Source organism: Agrilus planipennis, unplaced genomic scaffold, assembly GCF_000699045.2.
Source record: "Agrilus planipennis isolate EAB-ADULT unplaced genomic scaffold, Apla_2.0 scaffold302, whole genome shotgun sequence".
Taxonomy (NCBI): domain Eukaryota; kingdom Metazoa; phylum Arthropoda; class Insecta; order Coleoptera; family Buprestidae; genus Agrilus; species Agrilus planipennis.
Window position 1 is genome coordinate 95,827 of NW_020439071.1, and position 22,353 is coordinate 118,179.

The 22,353-nt window shown below is 35.1% G+C and overlaps 4 protein-coding genes across 9 annotated transcripts in view; 1 reads left to right on the forward strand and 3 right to left on the reverse strand.

Moving 5' to 3' along the window:
* Positions 1-22,353, forward strand: part of LOC108742700 (connectin) — a 197,659-nt gene that overhangs the window by 79,755 nt on the left and 95,551 nt on the right. For all 6 annotated transcript variants that reach the window (XR_003231624.1, XR_003231623.1, XR_003231627.1 and 3 more), the window contains exon 2: positions 3,313-3,380. The gene's annotated coding sequence lies outside the window, so the exon portion shown is untranslated. The remainder of the gene's footprint in view (positions 1-3,312; positions 3,381-22,353) is intronic.
* On the reverse strand, positions 5,974-12,164 carry LOC108742698 (transmembrane protease serine 9-like). Its single transcript, XM_025977149.1, has 8 exons — positions 12,059-12,164; positions 11,468-11,714; positions 10,954-11,353; positions 10,563-10,701; positions 7,865-7,957; positions 7,528-7,711; positions 6,687-7,083; positions 5,974-6,258 (listed from the first exon to the last, which is right to left on the reverse strand). The coding sequence occupies exons 1-8, from the start codon at positions 12,099-12,101 to the stop codon at positions 6,109-6,111; spliced, it is 1,653 nt and encodes a 550-aa protein (XP_025832934.1). The 5' UTR covers positions 12,102-12,164; the 3' UTR covers positions 5,974-6,108.
* On the reverse strand, positions 13,924-15,567 carry LOC108742712 (trypsin 3A1-like). The gene is made up of 4 exons (XM_025977148.1): positions 15,456-15,567; positions 14,885-15,131; positions 14,377-14,776; positions 13,924-14,124 (listed from the first exon to the last, which is right to left on the reverse strand). The coding sequence occupies exons 1-4, from the start codon at positions 15,496-15,498 to the stop codon at positions 13,975-13,977; spliced, it is 840 nt and encodes a 279-aa protein (XP_025832933.1). The 5' UTR covers positions 15,499-15,567; the 3' UTR covers positions 13,924-13,974.
* LOC108742703 (trypsin 3A1-like) lies at positions 17,452-20,056 on the reverse strand. The gene is made up of 4 exons (XM_018478002.1): positions 19,946-20,056; positions 19,472-19,757; positions 18,719-19,118; positions 17,452-17,657 (listed from the first exon to the last, which is right to left on the reverse strand). Exons 1-4 carry the CDS (start codon positions 19,986-19,988, stop codon positions 17,508-17,510), a joined length of 879 nt encoding a protein of 292 aa, XP_018333504.1. The 5' UTR covers positions 19,989-20,056; the 3' UTR covers positions 17,452-17,507.

Here is a 22,353-nt window from a genome sequence, read left to right on the forward strand (position 1 = left end):
TACGTTATGTTAATAACGGTAGTTTCGAAAGCAAATCAAAAATTAGTTAGATAATTTTCTATATTTTGTAATATTTCGGGCTATTAAACTTTCTACTTACACATGACAGAACATTATACCAGTAATATTTTGTTAAGTGGTGTGTTTCCCAGAAGCCTCAAAACTTTAGGGAACTTTTACAAAAATAGGTCAACCTTTCCTGTCTTCACTTTATTTTATCAAATCCTGTAGAAACTTCGCAAACTAAGTAACTTGGTATAATACTGTCTTGACTAAAACTTAAAACACAGATTTACTTTGCGTTTTTCAAGAGACAACGTTAATGTAGTTGTATACTGGCAAAACAAATTTAAACTTGTTGTAGTTTTTAATGATCGAGTTTTCTATAAATAAGACGTTCCGAAGCTTTTGTAAATGTTTTTTTAGTTTACGCTGATAATGAAAAAAGAAAACGGAAATTGTGTTTCAGTAAAATTTTTAATTACGGACTTGACGTGTCAGAAGCCATTAATTTTAAAAATATCTTATTGCAACAGAATACCATTAGACGATTGTTCTATCTGCGGTGTGAATTTTAAAAGATTGAAGAAGTTTGAGAGTTTTAATACAATCAAAACTTTTTCCAAAGTTTGCATAAGGTGAACTTCGACTGAAAATGTGTCTAAATATTATTCTTGCACCGAGGTTTCTAAGGAAGAATGAATGTTTCATACATCATTCGCATAACTTTTACACCATTCATTTGACAAGACGACATTTGACATTTTTAAAAATAGAGCTGGGCGGCTTCCCGTTCATATGCATTGAATAATACATAAGAAAGTTTTTAAAATATTGGCAAAAGTTCACGTCTTGTCTCTGATGTCAAACCATTACTTTAGTTAACTCTCTAGGATGAAAAATTGCTGATACAGAGAAATGCTAAATCTTATTGTTTTCATAGGTACAATTTTATATGAAAACTATATAAGTATATTAGTTACGCCTGTGAAACATTCTTTGTGAACTAGTCTATCGTCTGAAGAAGCCACAAAGTCATACGTATAAGTTGCCTAATATTGGCAGACAGTTGGTGTATAAAATTCAGTTTTGGGAAGGTATTACCGTACATTCTCCCTTTCAACTCCTTACGGAAACCTACCGGCTACGCTTTTCATCAAATTAATTTGCGATTAGGTCCGCATCGTCCATAAATGGCTCGCTTGATGTTTCAATATGCAGGACGGTAACCGCAGTGTATAACCTCGTCCTTCAAACTCATTTAATATTTACCCCTGCATCGTGATATTGCGGCTTTACGACCGGAGTACACAAGTTGGGCGTTAAATTGTAAGACATTTAGATGCGGGTCGAAACAACGATGTGCTGGCGGAATTTTGGTTTTACGATCTCGAAGAACATCAGGGTCTTCTCCACTTGTACGGTCGTGTTGGATTTTCAGCCGGGCTTTTGATTAAGGCGAATAATATAATAGTACACGATATGAGGCACCTGTGCTTCTTCTTTTCCATTAATTGGCGGCGATCTTACGTACAATTATAGATACGGATAATAAATTTGTCATCAAGACAATGTTGTAAAGGTATTAGGAAGAAATCTTTTGTTTCGTGTGGTATTTGATTTATGTTTTTATTTACGATTTGCTGATTTATGAGGCGCTCAATTTTTTATCAATTTGGTATGTGTAATGTCCCTCAGAAATTGCTAAATCCTAATATGTTGTTGCGCCTTGAGTGTGAGGGAAAGTTAAACGTTTCGGTTTTTAGCCGTTCGTGATTCTAAGGCAGTTTTCCCAAGCGACCTCTTGGTCAACGGAAAATAAATTCACGGCGTGCAAAAAGGAGAATCGAAAGTTCGCTATTAGGGTCGACAAAGGGGTCGTAAATTCGTCGGCTTGAAAAGGGACTCTCTTCCTGGCTGACACTCGCATGTTGTCATACAAGAACAAGAACATGGAACTTTTATCATAAAACCCCCGTCCTTGGCACAGACGTAGCGGACGACTCAATTTTCGACGGGACGTTTTCTCTGATGTTGGCGTGGCATATACTTGAATGTGTCTCGTTTTGGGATGTGCCGATCGTATAAAGGGTCGTATAAATGTGCAAATTTACCCTACTTCGCTCACGTTATTACATCGAATAAGCCGTATTTATGTCCTACTCGAATCCTTCCACGTGAACGCGACAACGGGGCCTTACTTTTCATTTCATCGGTGCAATAAAAGTTCTAAAAGTAACTTCTCCTTATAGAAAAATAAGTTTTCCTACTTAGATGCTTTATGTAAACTATAACTAATTTTAACGCAAAATAAATTGGCAGTCCTGAAATTATTCCTTAAAAAACTTATATGCTGTGCTGGCATTTCTAAAAAAACTACTTTAACGTGGACGGCTGCATATTTTTATGCACGAGGATTATAACCGACTGGACCCTTTTTATTTCGAATTTAATGTCCTCTGAAGCAAATGTGAATTTTATGAACGACCAGAACGAATGCACGTTTAGAAGATTCATATTTTTAAACGGTGAAATTGAGTTTTTGGTTATTGATTTCATTCGTTTTGTTCGGCCCCAAATATGCATTTTCCAGCAGCCGGTTGACCTCAAATGAGTATCCCCGAATTCATTTCATTCATCTTGCTGATTTGGTACTTTTTCATATGCACGAATTGGTGTCCAGCGAAGCGTATAGAAGCGCACTTACGGCTGAAATAAACCGTTTGAAATGACCGCATGTCCGAACAAACAACGCTCCGGGGAAGTCAAGAGGGCAAGCATTCAAACAAATATCCGCACACTGTAGTGAAATGTAAACAGTTAATGTTTATGTAAACGCCAAATTTTTGTTTCGTTTGATCGTCGTAGATGTATCTACTGTTCTGTTTACTTATATTTTGTTTCACTATCTAGGTCATTACAGAATGAAAATGATGCCACAATGTTTTCCACTTAATTAATGTGCTATTAAATGCATACATATGTGATGTATCAACCACATACGTTCGCGTTATACCTAAAATACGTTTAGTTTAAACTGCAGTTTCTGCCTCCGAGTATTCGGTTGCTTTATGCACTAATCTAATTACTCCACTTCAACCACATTAAGTTCAACTAAATGAAAAGCTTTATTATTAAGAGTTTTGGACTAAGAAATCGTATGTATATTACACTGCATTTAGTCATATAATTGTCTCGATTAAACATCTATCTTAATTACTGTGGGTAGACCTTGCATCCTTGCGGTAGATACTAATTAAACACTTTATTCGTCGATATTAAATGATTCATGCTTCCTTTTTTCTGTTACAGAAAGGGCGTTATTTCCATTGATGGGATGATTCCTAATTGAAACTCAAACTACTTAAGGAAACCGAAAGGTAAGTGTTAGAAATAACATTTTATCTCGGCGCAAAAACAATAAACTTGTAAAGGGTAGAAATTATTGACCCTGTTGGCCTTTAAGTAGTTTCAGATCTTTTGATTCTTGTGCGAGCAGATTTAGCAATAATTATGTAGGTGTAGATTAAGTGGTGTCGAAAATGATAACAATATTTGAACTGTGATAGTCGTCTATGACTATTAACAATCGCATTTTGCTGATAAACAGTCGCATTCACTAGCCAGTGTAAGCTCTAATTTCATTCGTTTCTCAACGTTCATTGACCTTTAATTGCTTTTGTGTCACGTTAAAGCGCGCTTACTGTAGTTGTTTTAGTGCATTTCCGGAAATAAAAACTGAATTTTTCTCCACTAGATGACAGCTATTTTGGGAGTCGTTAGTTATTTCGTTATTAAGAATTCAATCCTCTTATTTATCATGTCTATCAACGATCGACAAAAGATTCACCTTATTCCACCCTCGTCGCTTATTTTGGAACACTTTCCCGTTTAAACAGCGGAACATCTACTTCAACTTCATTTAATCATTAGAAAAAGGGAACCTCGAAAAGTAAATATTGATTTAGGGTCAACTCTTTGATAATTTATCCGCAAGCAGCTTTGTTTCCTTTATATACATATATATATAAGTGCCTTCCATCTACGACGAGCGACGCGTTGGGTCTTTTATTTGTGAAAAATGTGCGTGGCAAGAAAAGGAAATCGACCTGAATCACTAACATCGTTCCGTTCCTAAAAGGATTTGTTGGTCTCGATTTTATCGCCTTGTTCAAGTGGCTATTTTACGCCTAATTGATCGCGTTTCACGCGCGCTACGAATTTCCGTGGAGTCTCTAGACAAACGCTGCATAATGCTTCCGAAGAGGTTTTTATAGGGACAAAAGATTGCCGCTCATAAAGTACTTTGGCGTTACGAGACTTAGGGGACATATTTTCGCTACGACCCATATACAAGAGTCATTAACGACATCACTTCACGTGATATTACTTAAATAAACAAGTAAATTATTTTAAGGACAAGGTATCTTTTTGAAGTAGCAAAAACGCAAGAAAGGATAGAAAAGAGACCAGTTAAACGTCGATATTCGATCATAGGATCATAAGGAAGATAGAACCATATAAGTGCCATGTCAATCGACAATTATATGATCATTAATTAATTAATAGTAGAAGGATTTACTTGTTGAAACACAATAATCAATTGAAAAGTTTCAAAAANTTTATAGTTAAAACTAATTACCCCTGTACAAAACTTAATAATGATCGGTTGAGTATTTAAGGCGTAAAATGGTAGCAAATAATCAAACAAACAGTAATACTGGTTAGGATAACTAAACCAACTACAATCTTACCCAAAAGGGAAAATACCAAGCATGCAACAATTGTGGGCTTCATTTTCTTGAAAGCGGACTCTCAGGTAATTCTTTTAAAATTTTAAAAATTATCATTAAAAGTGTGTTTCTCCTTTAATAAATATTCTGCATATGAAACAACCCTTGTGAACAATTAATATGTATTGTTGAAACTTTACTTTCGTTTTCTTTATTTTAATATATCATCATTCAAAATTTGAATTTTAGTATTACCAGAATAATCCCTTAAACTATAATATTTTTCTCTTTTTGATCTTATATTAGGTACCCTTCTTGAAGATTATATTTTGTGGTTGATTAAGGTTGCTCTCATTTGAAATTTAATCTTATAATGTTCTCGTATTTCGGAGTTTGTTTAATTAAAGTCGTTGGTCAGATTTAAAATGAACGCGGAGCTCCTACATTTAGCCCTTTGATTATATCATACATAATTATAGATTCAAAGGTACCTATATAATGTACGCGTTTATCTTTATCAACTTTTCGTGACCGAAATTCCCTTATTCTGTTAATTCTGCCGGTGAAGTAACTCATCGGGACGCTTAATCCAGTTGCATATATGCAGCACGGGAATCGAAGTAAATAACTAACAGTTATCGTTCATTTCCATATCGAAGTTTGTAAATAAATGCTACGAAGCGTGCATTGTACGTATACAGTGCAGCATTCCATTATAACCATTATTTGCTGTTTAATCCTTTCACCTCGGCGCAAAGTTGGTTGGATTTGTGTTAATACATCCTGCCATGCGTTAATTTGAACTAAGCTTAAATTGTTGGCCGTACTCCAAACATTGTCTGCTTGCCGTTTCCCATTGTTTTCCTTTCGGCATGCAAAGGTATTGTTAATAATTGCCAAATATAATATCTTTGTTATATTAACATTTAACATAATTTGTAAAGTTTAATATACCCATTACTGGCCTTCTGTATGAAATTTGGTAGCATGGATTAGGAAATTACAATTTAACATATTCTCTGAGAAGTAGAAAAGTGCTTCATAGATATTTATTAAATATTTTAAGTGACTCATCTACATAAGTATTGCTGGTTCGTTATTAGACTTTACGTTAAAATATTATAAATACCTAGTATAATTTTTATTAATCAAATATTCCAATTCATATTTTAGTAAGATCTTTTACTGATGCGTTTAGTGTGGATATAATTTACCCAAGCTTAACATTAAGTAATGAGACTAGTTTTAAAATATTTATTTGTCTATTTGCTGTTTTCACGAACCAAAAAAGAATAAAACTTTTTTCAGCTTCTTTTTCATTTCGTATTGACATGTTTCGTTCATAATTTACCTTATTAAATATGGGAAACATTATTTATATTCCGGTAATGTTCGTGATCCATTTTCGAAGAACTGGCACGTTAGTGTAAACGCCGTAGGAACCAGCACGTGCGCATCCATAACCCCATGACACTATACCAATTTGACCATAATCGTGAGCGATTAATGGTCCTCCGGAATCACCCTGCGTATGACATACTATATTTAGATTATTAAAATCCAATTCTTTGTAAAATTGATCGATAAGAAATAGAATAAATGCTACAACATCAATCAATCACATCAAACAAAAAAAACGAGTATCCACGAGTGAGAAATTGTAAAATTAAAGTATAAAAGCGTTTGAATTATAAACTAGTCTCTGTCTCAAACAATTATGGATTGTGGATTGTAACAAACTTCTTTATGTAATTAAGACGAGCACAGTAGCAAGTCTTACAGTAGTTGTCATTGAAGATTGTCAAGGAGAAAAAATCGTTAATATATATCTACCACAGAAAGACTAAGACGAAAACGTTTTTCCATTGTTATAGCCTTTAGGATAAAAATATCAATCAGTGATCAATGATTTTAGGCTCGCCTCTAGATAAACTGATAAAAAAGGTAATTTACCTGGCATGAGTCACGACCTCCTTCGCTATAACCTGCGCATATCATATTTTCGGTGATTTTATGTGCGCCGTACCGTTCTTTACAAACATTTCGAGACACAATTGGTACAGAAACGGCCTGCAAATATGTCGATATTGTGCCATTTTCTACCATACTTCCCCATCCCGTCACAACTGCTGCTGTACCGTCAGGAATTTCGATGTTAGCGGGCGCTAAAGAAACCGGCTGAATTCCTTTTTGAATGCCGAGATGAGACTGCAATAAAATTATTGCGATATCATAGTCTAACGAAGCAGGGTTGAATTTTTCGTGCTTATACACTTTAGCAGCGCCCACTTGTATACCCAAGCTGCGAATGGAAGATCCGGCACGGATTGAATATAGTGAAATAAACCTCCTGAACAAAGAAAAACTGTTTTGAGTCATGTAATTGGTAGTATACCGCCATCTGTAGCTATTTACTACTAACCGTAACTAACTAACTCGTAGGGTCTAGCCAAACCCAACGAAATGCTACGATCAGTCCTAAATACCTCTAGATTATCATATACCTCACTGAATTGATAATAATCAATTTTGGTTTATGTTGATTATATTATTCTATTATATATATACATGTTTTTTAAAATTTAATANTATTATATATATATATGTTTTTTAAAATTTAATATAACCTCAATTAGTCTGGTTGTTGAACAATCAAAATTTCATTTAGTCCAATCATCATCATGGTTACCTCGGCACATAACGCCTTCTTCAGGTTGAAGTTTAATTAATTTCTTTTGTTTACTATATTACCAATTATATCAAAGTATCAGTAAAAACTGACAACATAACTCACCATTTGATACAATGGGCGGCTGTAAGAATCAATTGGGCAGAAATAATTGATCCACCGCACAAATGATAGTTGTAAAATGCAAGTGAAACTTGATAAGGCACCACATCTATGGCAATTGGCCAACCTTCAACGATTCTACCATTGAGCAATGGAGCTGTTGTTTTAAGATTTTCTACTGTAAATCCTGGTGAAAATATATTAATAATTCACAAATTAACCCTGAATTAATTAGCAATTAACAATTTGAATTCATTGTTTGAGCTTTTACTAAGTGTAATTAGTTTAATGTTAATTAGTTGATGATTGTTAAATGTGCTTATTAATGATAATTACTTACCCAAAATTAAAGGTAAAAAGTAAAGAATAAATACTGTCTTTTTCATGATGTTGGTAAAACTGTGATAGGTACTGGGTTTATTAGAGGATATCGCTTTATTATAAACCATTTATTCACCCGAACTAATATTATCTTGTTGGACTAGTCATTTTTATCTTCAACTGATTGCTTACAAGTAAACTTTATTGAATGGGTAAATTACCTTCACCTAACAATAGAGAAGAGTAAATATTTTGAAGAAATTTCTTCAGAGATTAATGTCAGCAATTAAAGATAGTATGTATTAGGTACCTAATAATAGGAAGGTAGGTTGGTAGGTACTCTTTTTTTTTTGTAAATATTACTTAAAACATTTATTCATGAACAAACACTATAAATAGATATGAAATTCGTTATAACACAATTACTTATCAATTATCAGTCCATCAGGAAAATTTTAACTCATAGAAGAAACAAATACTTAAAATTAAGTAAACTTAATTTGTTTCAAGTATTTATTTATAACTGTGGTTAAGATTTCTTTAGAGTTTTGGTGAACGTTTAATAAGAATTCTAAAACTTTTGCCCGTAATAATTTATTTATACCTAATCACGAAAATTAAATATCTTCGAATGAAATTTCAAGCATCAAAGACAAATTGACGGAAAATAAGAAAACTAAAAAGTTCATCTACAAGGAACTAGTAAAGTGTTCAAGTAAAAAAGCACGATGCTTTCGTCGACCTTTTATTCTTGTGAAATTGTATGAGAACCCGTAAAATTCTTATTTCCGAAATTATCATCACAGAACGCTCCATTTCGTTAACTTACTTTTATATTGGTTGGCATTCTTCCTAATATCTGTTTTATAACCAACGAGGACCACTATATTATTCCTTGAATTTAGTTTTATTGGTTCAATTGAGTTACATTTGAGTTATTCGGTATTGACTTTTTAAACTGATATTTTATGAAATTGTTTCGTACAGCTTTATACAATACCACCAACCAAAACATAAGAAAATAGTTCTGTTATTTATTAAGGTGAAGTTAGTTGCATTGTTTTTTTTTGTAGAAAATATATTAAAAGAAAATTTAATCTTTTTCTAAATTCAAGAAACAATTTATTAATATCGATGGTTGTTGTAGGTTGATGAACCAAAAGTTTTAAAAATCAGAAGTGATAGACAGTTAAATTTTAGACCATTTCTTGTGTTTTTGGTTACTTATTTAAAGTAAACTGCACCACTTTAAGTTTCTAAAATTATAGAAATTTAGTCCGTCGTTATCCTGATTGAGTCTGTACATGACGTTTCGGTTGCTTTCCGTTGCGCTTGTAGTTTTACTATAGCCTAAGGTTACGCTTACAAGTTACGACGAAAATTAAATACCAAACGTTTGATTTTCAACAGTTCCGCCAACGGTTTCCTTTCGGACCCATTTTCGGTATTTGCTCGTACTCTCTGTGGTTATTTAATGTTTGGATTGCTGTTTAAACAACGAACTTTGCTGACCTAAGCTTTGAACCAACCTGTAATGCATTCAGTTCAACAAAGGCCGGATTACTTTGAAGTTGATTATTATTAGCTCGCGACATTTGCCTTTATATATACCTGACTGTAAAAACTAACTGGTTATCTTTACCTGCCAAATAATTAACGTCGAATTGCATCGGGGTAGATCTGTCATTTATATTAATTATTTGCTGCAATGTAATTATTAATTTGCAATTTTTGCAGGTTTCATAAAAATTTACGCAGAAACAAAATAGTCATTGCTATTTATTGGATACAAAATTCATGTCTGAAACTTTACCATAACGTGTAGGTACCACGTTCGTGCATTAAAATAATGAAACGCAAGAAGTTTTGTGTTTCTGGCCTTTGTTTACACTAATCGCAGAAATGGCTACACCCAATGCCAGTGTAATGATTCCTCGTGGGGCATCTGAATATAAACAAAAACTACGTCGTTTGCTTTGTTTCCTCTTAATATCCGAGAGGGTTGAATACAAGTCAGAGCAGGGTTTAAAGCGATTATCAGCGAGAGTTGAATACGAGCAACGGTTACTTAAGCTTTCAAATCTTTCGGACTTCTCGATTTCCGAAGTCCAGCAAAACATCGCATGGTTATACAATTAAAGTAGAATATCAATGTGGTAGCATCTAACGATATAAGTACTACGAATAGAGTTCACAATATTAATATTTTTTTGCGCGTTTTTAATTTTTAATCATAGAGCGCAAATGCAATAGTCACTATGAAAATTGCATCGCCTGATGGCACTACGATTTTTGACGTTCAACTTCGTGCAAAACCCTCAAAAGTCGGTTCGATAATACGGATTCGGCACGCACGCAGCTCGGACTCGAAACGGTGTAGCGTGAACCATCCTTAAAGCAGTTCATCGTGCCGAGTCCTCATCATTATTTAAGTTTTTTTGTTAAGCGTCAGTAATAATTCTTAATAATCATTATTAGGATTGTAATTATTATGACTAGAAATTAAACTCGAAACGGTGTAGCGTGAAACATCCTTAAAGCAGTTCATCGTGTCGAGTCCTCATCATTATTTAAGTTTTTTGTTAAGCGTCAGTAATAATTCTTAATAATCATTAGTAGGATTGTAATTATTATGACTAGCAATTAAACGAGATCTTTGTTTGAAATATATATTTTTTGTTTTTACATCTATTTATATGTGTTAATTTATATTCCACTTACTGTGGTGATCCAGTTGCGAAGAGCAGGAACGCGAGAATACACACCGTAGTAATTAGGACGGGCGCATCCACGTCCCCAAGAGACAATACCAACTTGACCATAACCACTTGCTACTAATGGACCGCCGGAATCACCCTGTATATTAAAATACAACAGTTAAGGATGATAAAGCAAGAAAACGAAAAGTATGCCACGTATAAGTAGGTAGTACTAGTAGGAGTAATAACTACTGCAAAAGGCCTTATGCAGCCAGGAAGAAAAAGGAGAGAGGGAGGCATTAGGACACCTGCTGGAAGTTGAAGGATTAGTTAGAGACATATTGGAAGCAGAAATGGATCCGTTCTTTGGAAATAGGAAAAACGACGTTATAATGATGACTAAATATACCTGGCAAGCATCACGACCTCCAGAAGTTAAACCTGCACAGAGCATGGTAGAGGTTATTCTATTTCCATAGCTGCTACGACACTCATTATTAGTGACAATTGGTACGGTAACACCTCGAAGTCGGGAACTTCCATTTCCGTCTTCTACAGTATCTCCCCATCCAGTTGTTACAGCATTGGTGCCGGAAGGAATATTAACGTTTGGTGACGGCAAATCAACTGCATTAATTGTACCTCCAAACGTCAAAGCAGATTGTAACGCTATGAGTGCAATATCGTAGCCAGAAGAGCTTGCACTAGTGTAGCTTCCATGAACGTAAATGTTGCCAGCCGCTCTTGTAACGCCACCGGAGTATCGGTAGTTCGATCCTGCGCGGATGGAGTATCGCGAAACGGTATTCCTGAGAAAAAGTAAAATTTTCTGTTATGAAATTAGATCATATGCTTGTGAAATGGAAAAATAGCTTTTGTCTAACATTTCACAATAATTATTCACACATAAGGGAGGTACTTACGATGTAATACAATGTGCAGCTGTAAGAATCCACGAATGGCTTATAATTGATGCACCACAAATTTGAGAGGAAGAATACAGCAGAGCAACCTGATAAGGATAATCGCTTATATCAACCTCTGAGCCTCCTACAATTCTGCCAAATGACGGGATTCTTTCAGCATTGGAAGGAACTGACTCTTCATCAAAAGGAAGTGACGCCGCAGCATTAGAAGGAATTGATGCTGCATTAATGAAATTGGAAAATCCTGGAAAAAATTATCCTGTAGTACTTAATTTCAACCTATCAGCTTCTTATTGAACGAAGGTTTGTGGGTGTTTATTAAGGAAGGATTATTAAGGATATTATTAAACCAATAAACTAGGGTAATTTAAAAAATTGACCCAAAATCTCAAAAACTGAAAAAGTCATCATCAAAATCATTTAGTCCAAACTTTAGTAAGACAAACATAAAATTATTTATAGTTAAAACTAATTACCCCTGTACAAAACTTAATAATGATCGGTTGAGTATTTAAGGCGTAAAATGGTAGCAAATAATCAAACAAACAGTAATACTGGTTAGGATAACTAAACCAACTACAATCTTACCCAAAAGGGAAAATACCAAGCATGCAACAATTGTGGGCTTCATTTTCTTGAAAGCGGACTCTCAACTGCAATTAATTTCGATTGGATAATTCCTTAAATAGTCCTCCTTATTGCGTTCTTTNGAAAATACCAAGCATGCAACAATTGTGGGCTTCATTTTCTTGAAAGCGGACTCTCAACTGCAATTAATTTCGATTGGATAATTCCTTAAATAGTCCTCCTTATTGCGTTCTTTAGAGATAACTTTAATCAAAAATGCCAGAAATAAAGAAACAGGATGTCGTTACAAACATTCATTCATTAGAGATAAAGATCATTAGATGATTGATTTATGTCATTAGTCATTTTTATAAAGTACAATTATAATAACATGAACCCTTAAGATCATGAATTTCAGTTTTCTAAGCAATTTTTGATACTTATGTATTGTTCTATCAATCTTTTATCGCTTTCAACTGGATAGATACCTTTACCTATTGATGAATGGATTGCTTTTTCTGTGATTGATCGTTTATTAGATATCGCAGAATGTGCATTTTTTTGTAGATACTACTACAGTGATAAAAATTTACATGGATTATGATATTGGTCTACCACAACATATACAGGGGCAGCGTAATAAATGACACAAAACTAGTAACTATTAGGGTGAGTAAGAACGGTCACACATTTCACCAACCTAACTCACTTTTAACTCGCTCCTGGTGATTACCCTAGACAAAAATTTTCAGTCTCTCAGAGCATTTCAGTCTTTCAGTGTCTCTGAGAGCGTTTTTATAGATCTCTCTCAGTCTCTGTATGAGAGACTCGAACGATAAAATTGTTAATTAAGAGATTCGAGTCTCTCATAGAGAGACTGAATGAATAAAACTGAAAAATTGAGAGACTCGAGTCTCGCGTAGAAAGACTGGGATCTCTGAAATATGTTGAACCTATAAAATTTTAACCATATCTATCGAGACACCACTTATTGAGAGATTCGAGTCTCTCATTCAGACCGGATACGAAATGAGGATCTCTCTACGAGCGACTCGAGTCTCTCGTTCAGAGACGGTAAACAAGTTTTTTGACGGTCTCTTTCATCTACACCAGAGAGACTCGATGAGAGACGGAGACTGGAGTCTCGCTTTCAGAGACTCGGAGAGACTGAACATTTTTATCTCGGGTAATTGCTCGATCTTTTCTAATTTCATAATAATAATATGTAATGTATGTACTAATAAGTGTGCTACTGACCTAAGCGGAAATTTATGTATACTACGAAAGAAAAAATTTAAAAGAGGAATGTTTATTAGAAATAATTTTGAATAACATACTTTTTATCCAAAATTAGACAAAAGTAGTTACATTGAAATCTATCTGCGTTACCATAGTGAGACACAAGAGTTTCCCCTCTTGTTGCGTGAGGGGTTAAAACCCATAAATATATTAAAGCCAGCTCGTATTACCGTCTAGTTCTATCTATTAAATGGTTATATAATTAAAGTAGAATATCAATGTGGTAGCATCTAACGATATAAGTACTGCGAATAGAGTTCACAATATTAATATTTTTTTGCGCGTTTTTAATTTTTAATCATAGAGCGCAAATGCAATAGTCACTATGAAAATTGCATCGCCTGATGGCACTACGATTTTTGACGTTCAACTTCGTGCAAAACCCTCAAAAGTCGGCCTATGTTCGATAATACGGATTCGGCACGCACGCAGCTCGGACTCGAAACGGTGTAGCGTGAACCATCCTTAAAGCAGTTCATCGTGCCGAGTCCTCATCATTATTTAAGTTTTTTTGTTAAGCGTCAGTAATAATTCTTAATAATCATTATTAGGATTGTAATTATTATGACTAGAAATTAAACGAGATCTTTGTTTGAAATATATATTTTTTGTTTTTACATCTATTTATATGTGTTAATTTATATTCCACTTACTGTGGTGATCCAGTTGCGAAGAGCAGGAACGCGAGAATACACACCGTAGTAATTAGGACGGGCGCATCCACGTCCCCAAGAGACAATACCAACTTGACCATAACCACTTGCTACTAATGGACCGCCGGAATCACCCTGTATATTAAAATACAACAGTTAAGGATAATAAAGCAAGAAAACGAAAAGTATGCCACGTATAAGTAGGTAGTACTAGTAGGAGTAATAACTACTGCAAAAGGCCTTATGCAGCCAGGAAGAAAAAGGAGAGAGGGAGGCATTAGGACACCTGCTGGAAGTTGAAGGATTAGTTAGAGACATATTGGAAGCAGAAATGGATCCGTTCTTTGGAAATAGGAAAAACGACGTTATAATGATGACTAAATATACCTGGCAAGCATCACGACCTCCAGAAGGGAAACCTGCACAGAGCATGGTAGAGGTTATTCTATTTCCATAGCTGCTACGACACTCATTATTAGTGACAATTGGTACGGTAACACCTCGAAGTCGGGAACTTCCATTTCCGTCTTCTACAGTATCTCCCCATCCAGTTGTGATAGCATTGGTGCCGGAAGGAATATTAACGTTTGGTGACGGCAAATCAACTGCATTAATTGTACCTCCAAACGTCAAAGCAGATTGTAACGCTATGAGTGCAATATCGTAGCCAGAAGAGCTTGCACTAGTGTAGCTTCCATGAACGTAAATATTGCCAGCCGCCCTTGTAACGCCACCGGAGTATCGGAAGTTCGATCCTGCGCGGATGGAGTATCGCGAAACGGTATTCCTAAAGAGAAATTTTTTGTTATAAAACTGGCTCACATGCTTGTGAAATGGAAAAAAGCTTTTGTCTAACATTTCACAATAATTATTCACACATAAGGGAGGTACTTACGATGTAATACAATGTGCAGCTGTAAGAATCCACGAATGGCTTATAATTGATGCACCACAAATTTGAGAGGAAGAATACAGCAAAGCAACCTGATAAGGATAATTGCTTATATCAACCTCTGAGCCTCCTACAATTCTGCCAAATGACGGGATTTTTTCAGCATTGGAAGGAACTGGCTCGCCATCAAAAGGAAGTGACGCCGCAGCATTGGAAGGAATTGATGCTGCATTGATGTAATTGGAAAATCCTGGAAAAAATTATCCTGTAGTACTTAATTTCAACCTATCAACTTCTTATTGAACGAAGGTTTGCGGGTGTTAACCATTAATTCATTAAGAATATTATTAAACCCATAAATAAGGGTAATCTAAAAAATTGACCCAAAAACTGAAAAAGTAGTAAATCCTTTATTACAAACTTTAGTTAGACACATATAATATTATTTATAGTTTATATTACCCCTGTACAAAATTTAATATTGATCGGTTAAGTATTTAAGGCGTGAAATGGTAGCAAACAAACAAACAAACAATAATACTGGTTAGAATAACTAAATCAACTACAATCTTACCCAAAAGGGAAAATACCAAGCATGCAACAATTGTGGGCTTCATTTTCTTGAAAGCGGACTCTCAACTGCAATTAATTTCGATTGGATAATTCCTTAAATAGTCATCCTTATTGCGTTCTTTAGAAATAACTTTAATCAAAAATGCCAGAAATAAAGAAACAGGATGTCGTTACAAACATTAATTCATTAGAGATAAAGATCATTAGATGATTGATTTATACCATTAGTCATTTTTATAAAGTACAACGAATTATGATATTGGTCTACCACAACATATACAGGGGAAACGTAAGTGATGCCACAGAACTAGTAACTATTAGGGTGAGTGAGAACAGTCACCCATTTCACCAACCTAAGTCACTTCTAACTCGCTGCTAGTGATTAATTGCTTCATCTTTTCTAATTTCTTAATAATAATATGTAATATGTACTAATGAGTGTGTACTCCTGGCCTAAATGGGAATTTATGGAATTTACCCAAAATTAGGCAAAAGTAGTTACATTGAAATCTATCAATTCGGTCTGGAACTGCGTTACCATAGTGAGACACAAAAGTTTCCCCTCTTATTGCGTGAGGGGTTAAAACCCATAAATATATTGAAGTCAGCTCGTATTACCGTCTAGTTCTATCTATTAAATGGTTCTTAAACGTAATTCTTATCTTTTACTAGACGTAAAATCTATTTTCGCTATTTCAAGTTATCTGATCTGGCTTCCCATTTTGCCGGGGCTGATATCAGTTTTACCCTCGGTCGGGAAGTCCTCTTTGCCTTTAATTACGCCTTTGCTCCATTTGAAGTGTGATAAAAAGCGCATAAATCACCCTTGTCTAATTATTTTCGTTGCCTTTGCCAGAAATATAAAGACGTATTTCTTAGCACATGTGCTTGTTGCATGTTTTATATACCACCACCACCACCAATGCCAGAAGGGTGCGTTAATGGATAGGGTGGAATGTCGCAGGAGTTGTGATCAAATTCAAATAATCTCGTTCTAAGTGAGTGACGTCGAGGGTGATAACAAGAGAGCTACAGTAATTCGAAATTGCTATTTAACATCGAGAACCTTTTAGCATCTGACATATAAAAGGGGTATTTTACAGACAGGAACTATATTTTAACGGAAGTTATTTTCTACATGAGTAATGCAATAATAACATTAACGTATGTATGTACCAGACTTAATTCATTGATTCTGACAGTGACTTCTGAATGTTCCATCGAACTTCAATGGATTTTAAATTAACTGAAATATAAGTGGATTTTGAATTCATTTATACGTCAATGGAACACCGGTAAATTTTTAGAATAAAAATATCTTTATGATACAAATTAGTAGCTTGTCGATAATGTACATTCATAATATCAATAGAATTCCTTTTCCAATTTAAGTCAGTGTGTTATCCAGAATAGAGTGTGTGCCTGGTTGAGAAATATGCGTAAATTCCACATGTGTAATTTATCGTATTACTGATTGTTGTTTTAGATTGAGATATGTGATTTTGTACAGTTTTGATTTTAGATTTATTTTGTTTCTTCAACTAAGGGTATATAATTTTTGAATTTTGTGTATATATGCTTTTATTCATGATTTTCAGTTTTTAGGATAGAAATAAGTATTAGATAGGTCGTTTTTGTTTCCTTGTAAGTGAGAGATGTTAGGCCTTGTTGTTATTGTTCTTCCTGTAATTATGTCTCTGTCTCAGAAGAATTTGGCTACATCGATGGAGGCGTTAGGACACCTGCTGGGAGTTGAAGGATTAGTTAGAGACATATTGGAAGCAGAAATGGATCCTTTCTTTGGAAATAGGAAAAACGACGTTATAATGATGACTAAATATACCTGGCAAGCATCACGACCTCCAGAAGGGAAACCTGCACAAAGCATGGTAGNGATGTTAGGCCTTGTTGTTATTGTTCTTCCTGTAATTATGTCTCTGTCTCAGAAGAATTTGGCTACATCATCATCTAGTACATTTTGTAAAGTAAGCACAATCTTTCCTTGCAATCTATATATATTTTATTTATATGTACATAAATTCACAAAAGGTATTTATAATCCATTTACTGAGTTGATCCATCCTCGAAGAGCAGGAACGCTAGAATAAACTCCGTAGAAATTAGGACGGGCGCATCCAACTCCCCACGAAACAATACCAATTTGGCCGTAACCACTTGCTACCAAAGGTCCACCTGAATCACCCTGGAAGTACAATAAATAATGAAATGTAACAATTAAAAAAAAAAGTTAAAATGTAGTAAGAATTTTGAACTGAAAGCCAAGTGCTGAAGTGGGAAAACTTTCGGAAGTGTTGGACAGCAACGAACAGAAAATAGGTGTAAATAGAAGTAGAAGAAAGGTTGGTTTAGAAATGGTAAGGTATTGGATAGAGTAGTAAAAGAATGGGTGCTACAGAAGGCAATAACAAAAAGGAGAGGACTTCTTTTGAGACTTGAAGGGCTAACTAGAGACATAAGAAGCAGAAATGCTAGTAAATAAATAGTTCTGGAGGTGGGATATTTTAACTAGAGATGATTAGTAAGTAAAAGTAAAACAGAAATATTGGTATGCAAGGGAAGAACAAGTAGGGGAAGAACGAATCTAAGGTTAGGGGACGAAAAATTAGAAGAAGTGACTGATTTTTGATATCTAGGAAGTCACATAACTCAGGATGAAAGGAGCGGTAGAGTTATAAACCAGAAGATAGCGCAGGGCCGATTGACTTCTATGCCTGTGAACGGTTAATTTTGAAAATCGAAAAAGATTGTTAAAGGTGTATATCTGGCATGCGGCTCTTAACGAGTGCGAAACATGGACAGTGGACGCAGCAGAAAAGAAAAGTTTAGAAACGTTCGAAATGTGGTGTTACAGACGAATTATAAGGAGAGAGAAGGTTAAAAATGGGGAGGTGTTAGAAATAGTAGTACGGAATTCAATAAGAAATAGTCGGGATAGGTTGGTAGGATACCTTTTCAGGCAAGGAGGGCTAATTATAGACATGTTAGAGGCAGAAACAGAACTTAAAAGGAGTATACGTAAACCTGGATTAGATAACTTTTTACAAATACTTAAGTATGTGGGATTTTTTATACGAAGATTAACTCAGGATAGGAATGAGTGAAGGTGCGAGTTCAACCAGTCTTAAGACTAACAACCTTATGATGATAATGAGGGAACATTGGCTGAGAATATAAAGAAATGTTCGAGAAATATTCGGGCTGACAACCCTATGACGTGACGACCTTAATAATAATGAAATATACCTGGCAAGCGTCACGGCCTCCCTCAGCGAAACCTGCGCAGATCATGTTTGCGGTTATACTACTAGTTCCATAGCTGCTTCGGCATTCAGACGCGGAAACAACTGGTACGGTAACACCTCGAAGTCGGGAACTTCCATATCCATCTTCCACGGTATCTCCCCATCCAGTCGTTATGGCATTGGTACCAGCTGGAATATTAATGTTTGATGCTGGCAATTCAACAGCTTCAATAGTGGCTCCAAACGTCAAAGCGGATTGTAACGAAATGAGTGAGATGTCAAAGTCTGCGGTGCTCGCACTATACCTTGCATGGACGTAGATGTTACCAGCTGTTCTTGTAACGCCACCAGAGTATCGAAAGTTCGATCCTGCGCGGATGGAGAATCGCGAAACGGTACTCCTAAAGAACGACCAATAATACGATAGTTAAAAGTGAACTAAATGCGAAATAATTACAGAATTAGTTAGATGTTTTAAAAATTTAGTTTTTTTATACAAAACTTTATAGATAATAATAAATTTTAAATGTTTATATATTAATAGCATACAAGTGCATAATTGGTACCTCTGTGGACTCAACATACTCTATGTATTGTTACCCGATAATAAAAAAAATAATAATTTGGGATTATGGATCTCATGAATGAGTTAGTTATAATTACTCATTCCTACCTTCGATAATAAAGTAAAGTTAGTAAAGTCTTATTTTACAATTATTCATCGACGTATATAAGTATGAGAATGTTAACTTACGATGTAATACAATGTGCAGCTGTAAGAATCCACGAATGGCTTATGATTGATCCACCGCAAACTTGGGACGAGGAGTACAGCAAAGCAATCTGATAAGGATAATCATTAATATCAACCTGCGAACCTCCTACAATTCTGCCAAACGATGGGATTGATGATTCAACAGAGGGAACAGGCTTTGCATCGAAAGAAACTGACTCTATATCGGAAGTAATTACTCGTACGTCGGAAGGAAGTGATTGTACATCTACGGGAATTGATGCTGCATTGATGGTATTGAAATATCCTACAAAAAAATGTCCTGTTACTTATATACAATTTGCAGCTTTGAACATCTAACTGAAAGAAAATTTGTTACTAATTATATTAACATAAATGGGGCTGCTCTAAAAAATTGGCCCAAAATCTCAGTCACTAAATCCAAATTTTGCGGTTAGAGACGTACATAATTTATTTAATTAGCTACATTCTTACCCAAGAGGGAAAATATCAAGCATGCACCAATTATTGGATTCATTTTATTGATGGTGGACCCTCAGCTGCAGTGGACTCATACTGGATCCATTGCTTTAAAGAGTTTCTCTAATACGTCATTTGGAGATTATTTTTATCAAATGCTTAAGCTAAGTCTTAGTAACTATTCATTTATTAACGATAGAGATTATTAAAAGATTAATTGTTCTCGTCAGTCATCTTTCCTGATTGATTGTATCTGATCGGTAGACATCTCGAAAATTACAACGTACATCGCTGATATTATTTAAGATAAATAATTTTGGAAACGACATCAGATCTTAACAAATTTTTTCAGTAAAAATACAATATTTTAGTACTTGTTTTTTTTATTATTATTATTACCTGTACTAGCAATATACATATCGTGTTTTCTATATTACTATTAGAGACTTCGATGTTTAACTGCTACTTCTTGGATTGTTTCGTATGAACAATGTTAATGACGTAAACGATATCTTTGACTAGTTTTGTAATAGTTACCTACAAATTGGTTATTTAAATCTATTTTGTCAAAAATTGTACCTCTGCTTCTCCTAGTAAAATTGTTATACACAAAAAAAACATTGAAAGGTTAATAAAACTATAGATTTGACCTTTATTTTCATTCTTGATATTAAAAAATATTTCTTTAGGAGAAGGTAAACTTACGAGGGTGGATTGATAAGTTTCCGGCCTAACCAAGAGATGACGCCACTAGGCCTACCTTGAGGTGACATTCTATAGTACCATCCTTGGATAGCTTGTAGCTATAGTTTCAGCCCGATCTCCTTGCTAGTGTAGGTTTGACAGCACGCTGAACAAGACGCCTCTGTGGTTTTCGTAAAAATGGAAAAGCAGGAAAATCGTGCTGTCATCAAATACTTTTATTTGAAGGGGTTAACGCCGAAGGAAATTAAAAAAGAGATGGACTCAACACTGGGGACATCCTCCCCGTCATATTCAACCGTTAAGCAGTGGGTTTCCGAGTTTAAAAAGGGTCGTGTGAGCACCTCTGATGGGCCTCGCTCAGGACGCCCCGTTGAGGTCACAACTCCAGATATGATCGAAAAAATTCATCAAATAGTGCTGGGAGACCGCAGATTGAAAGTGCGTGAGATAGCTGAGACCTGTAAGATGTCATATGAACGTGTGCAACATATTTTGCACCAACATTTGCATATGGAAAAGCTCTGTGCAAGATGGGTGCCGCGTTTGCTAACAGTCGACCAAAAATTGATTCGAAAAAACATTTCTACCGCAAATTTGTCATTGTATAAGCGTAATCCAAGCGAATTTTTGCGTCGATTCGTAACCGTTGACGAAACGTGGGTCCACCACTACACTCCTGAAACCAAAGAACAGTCTAAACAGTGGATTGGACCAGGGGAACCAACTCCAAAGAAGGCAAAAACAATTTTTTCGGCGAACAAGGTTATGGCTACTGTTTTTTGGGATGCAAGAGGTATTATATACATTGATTACCTTGCAAAGGGTAATACTATCACTGGTCAATACTACGCAGACTTATTGCAACGTTTGAGCCACGAGGTGAAAATTAAACGACCTCATCTGGCGAAGAAAAAAATCTTGTTTCATCACGATAACGCACCAGCGCACACGTCAATCGTTGCGACGGCTAAAATCAACGATCTAAAGTTTGAATTGATGCCGCACCCTCCTTACTCTCCAGACCTAGCCCCGAGTGACTATTTTCTGTTCCCTAATCTCAAAAAATGGCTTGGCGGTAAGAGATTTGCGGACAATGAAGAAGTAATCGAAGCTGTAAATGGTTATTTTGAGGAGCTTGACGAATCAGTCTATAGAGATGGCATTAATAGACTGGAACACCGCTATGAGAAATGTATCAGCCTTGGAGGAGATTATGTTGAGAAATAAAAAAAAAAAATTTTTAAAAACCTTGTTTTTCTTGGTCAGGCCGGAAACTTATCAATCCACCCTCGTAATTATATTTCATTTGATGTACCTACATCATACGAAAAATATCGTCCAAATTGGAATGTCACTTAAATAAAGTAGAGTTTTCATTAGATGAGCTGTAGAATTCCATTGAGCTTTTCCCCTTCCAGTGTATACAATTTAATTCGAAATATTGCAAGAGTGGAAGAATAAAGCACAAATATATAAGTGTATGTCTATTCGTTTTGCGTGCCCCTGAAGTCTAGACTAACTAAATTTATCACGGTCGAAATATTAGGCTAGAAGTTAGAAGACTGTTTTTCAGTTGTAATTTTTTTATCTTTTTCTATGCTATAACTTTATGTTTTCCGTTCGGGAATTCCAAAAAAGCTCTTCTGTTTCAGTAATTGTGTTGGCTTATTGTTTATGCTGGACAGAGTCACTGTTAAATTAGTTCATATGTAGTATAC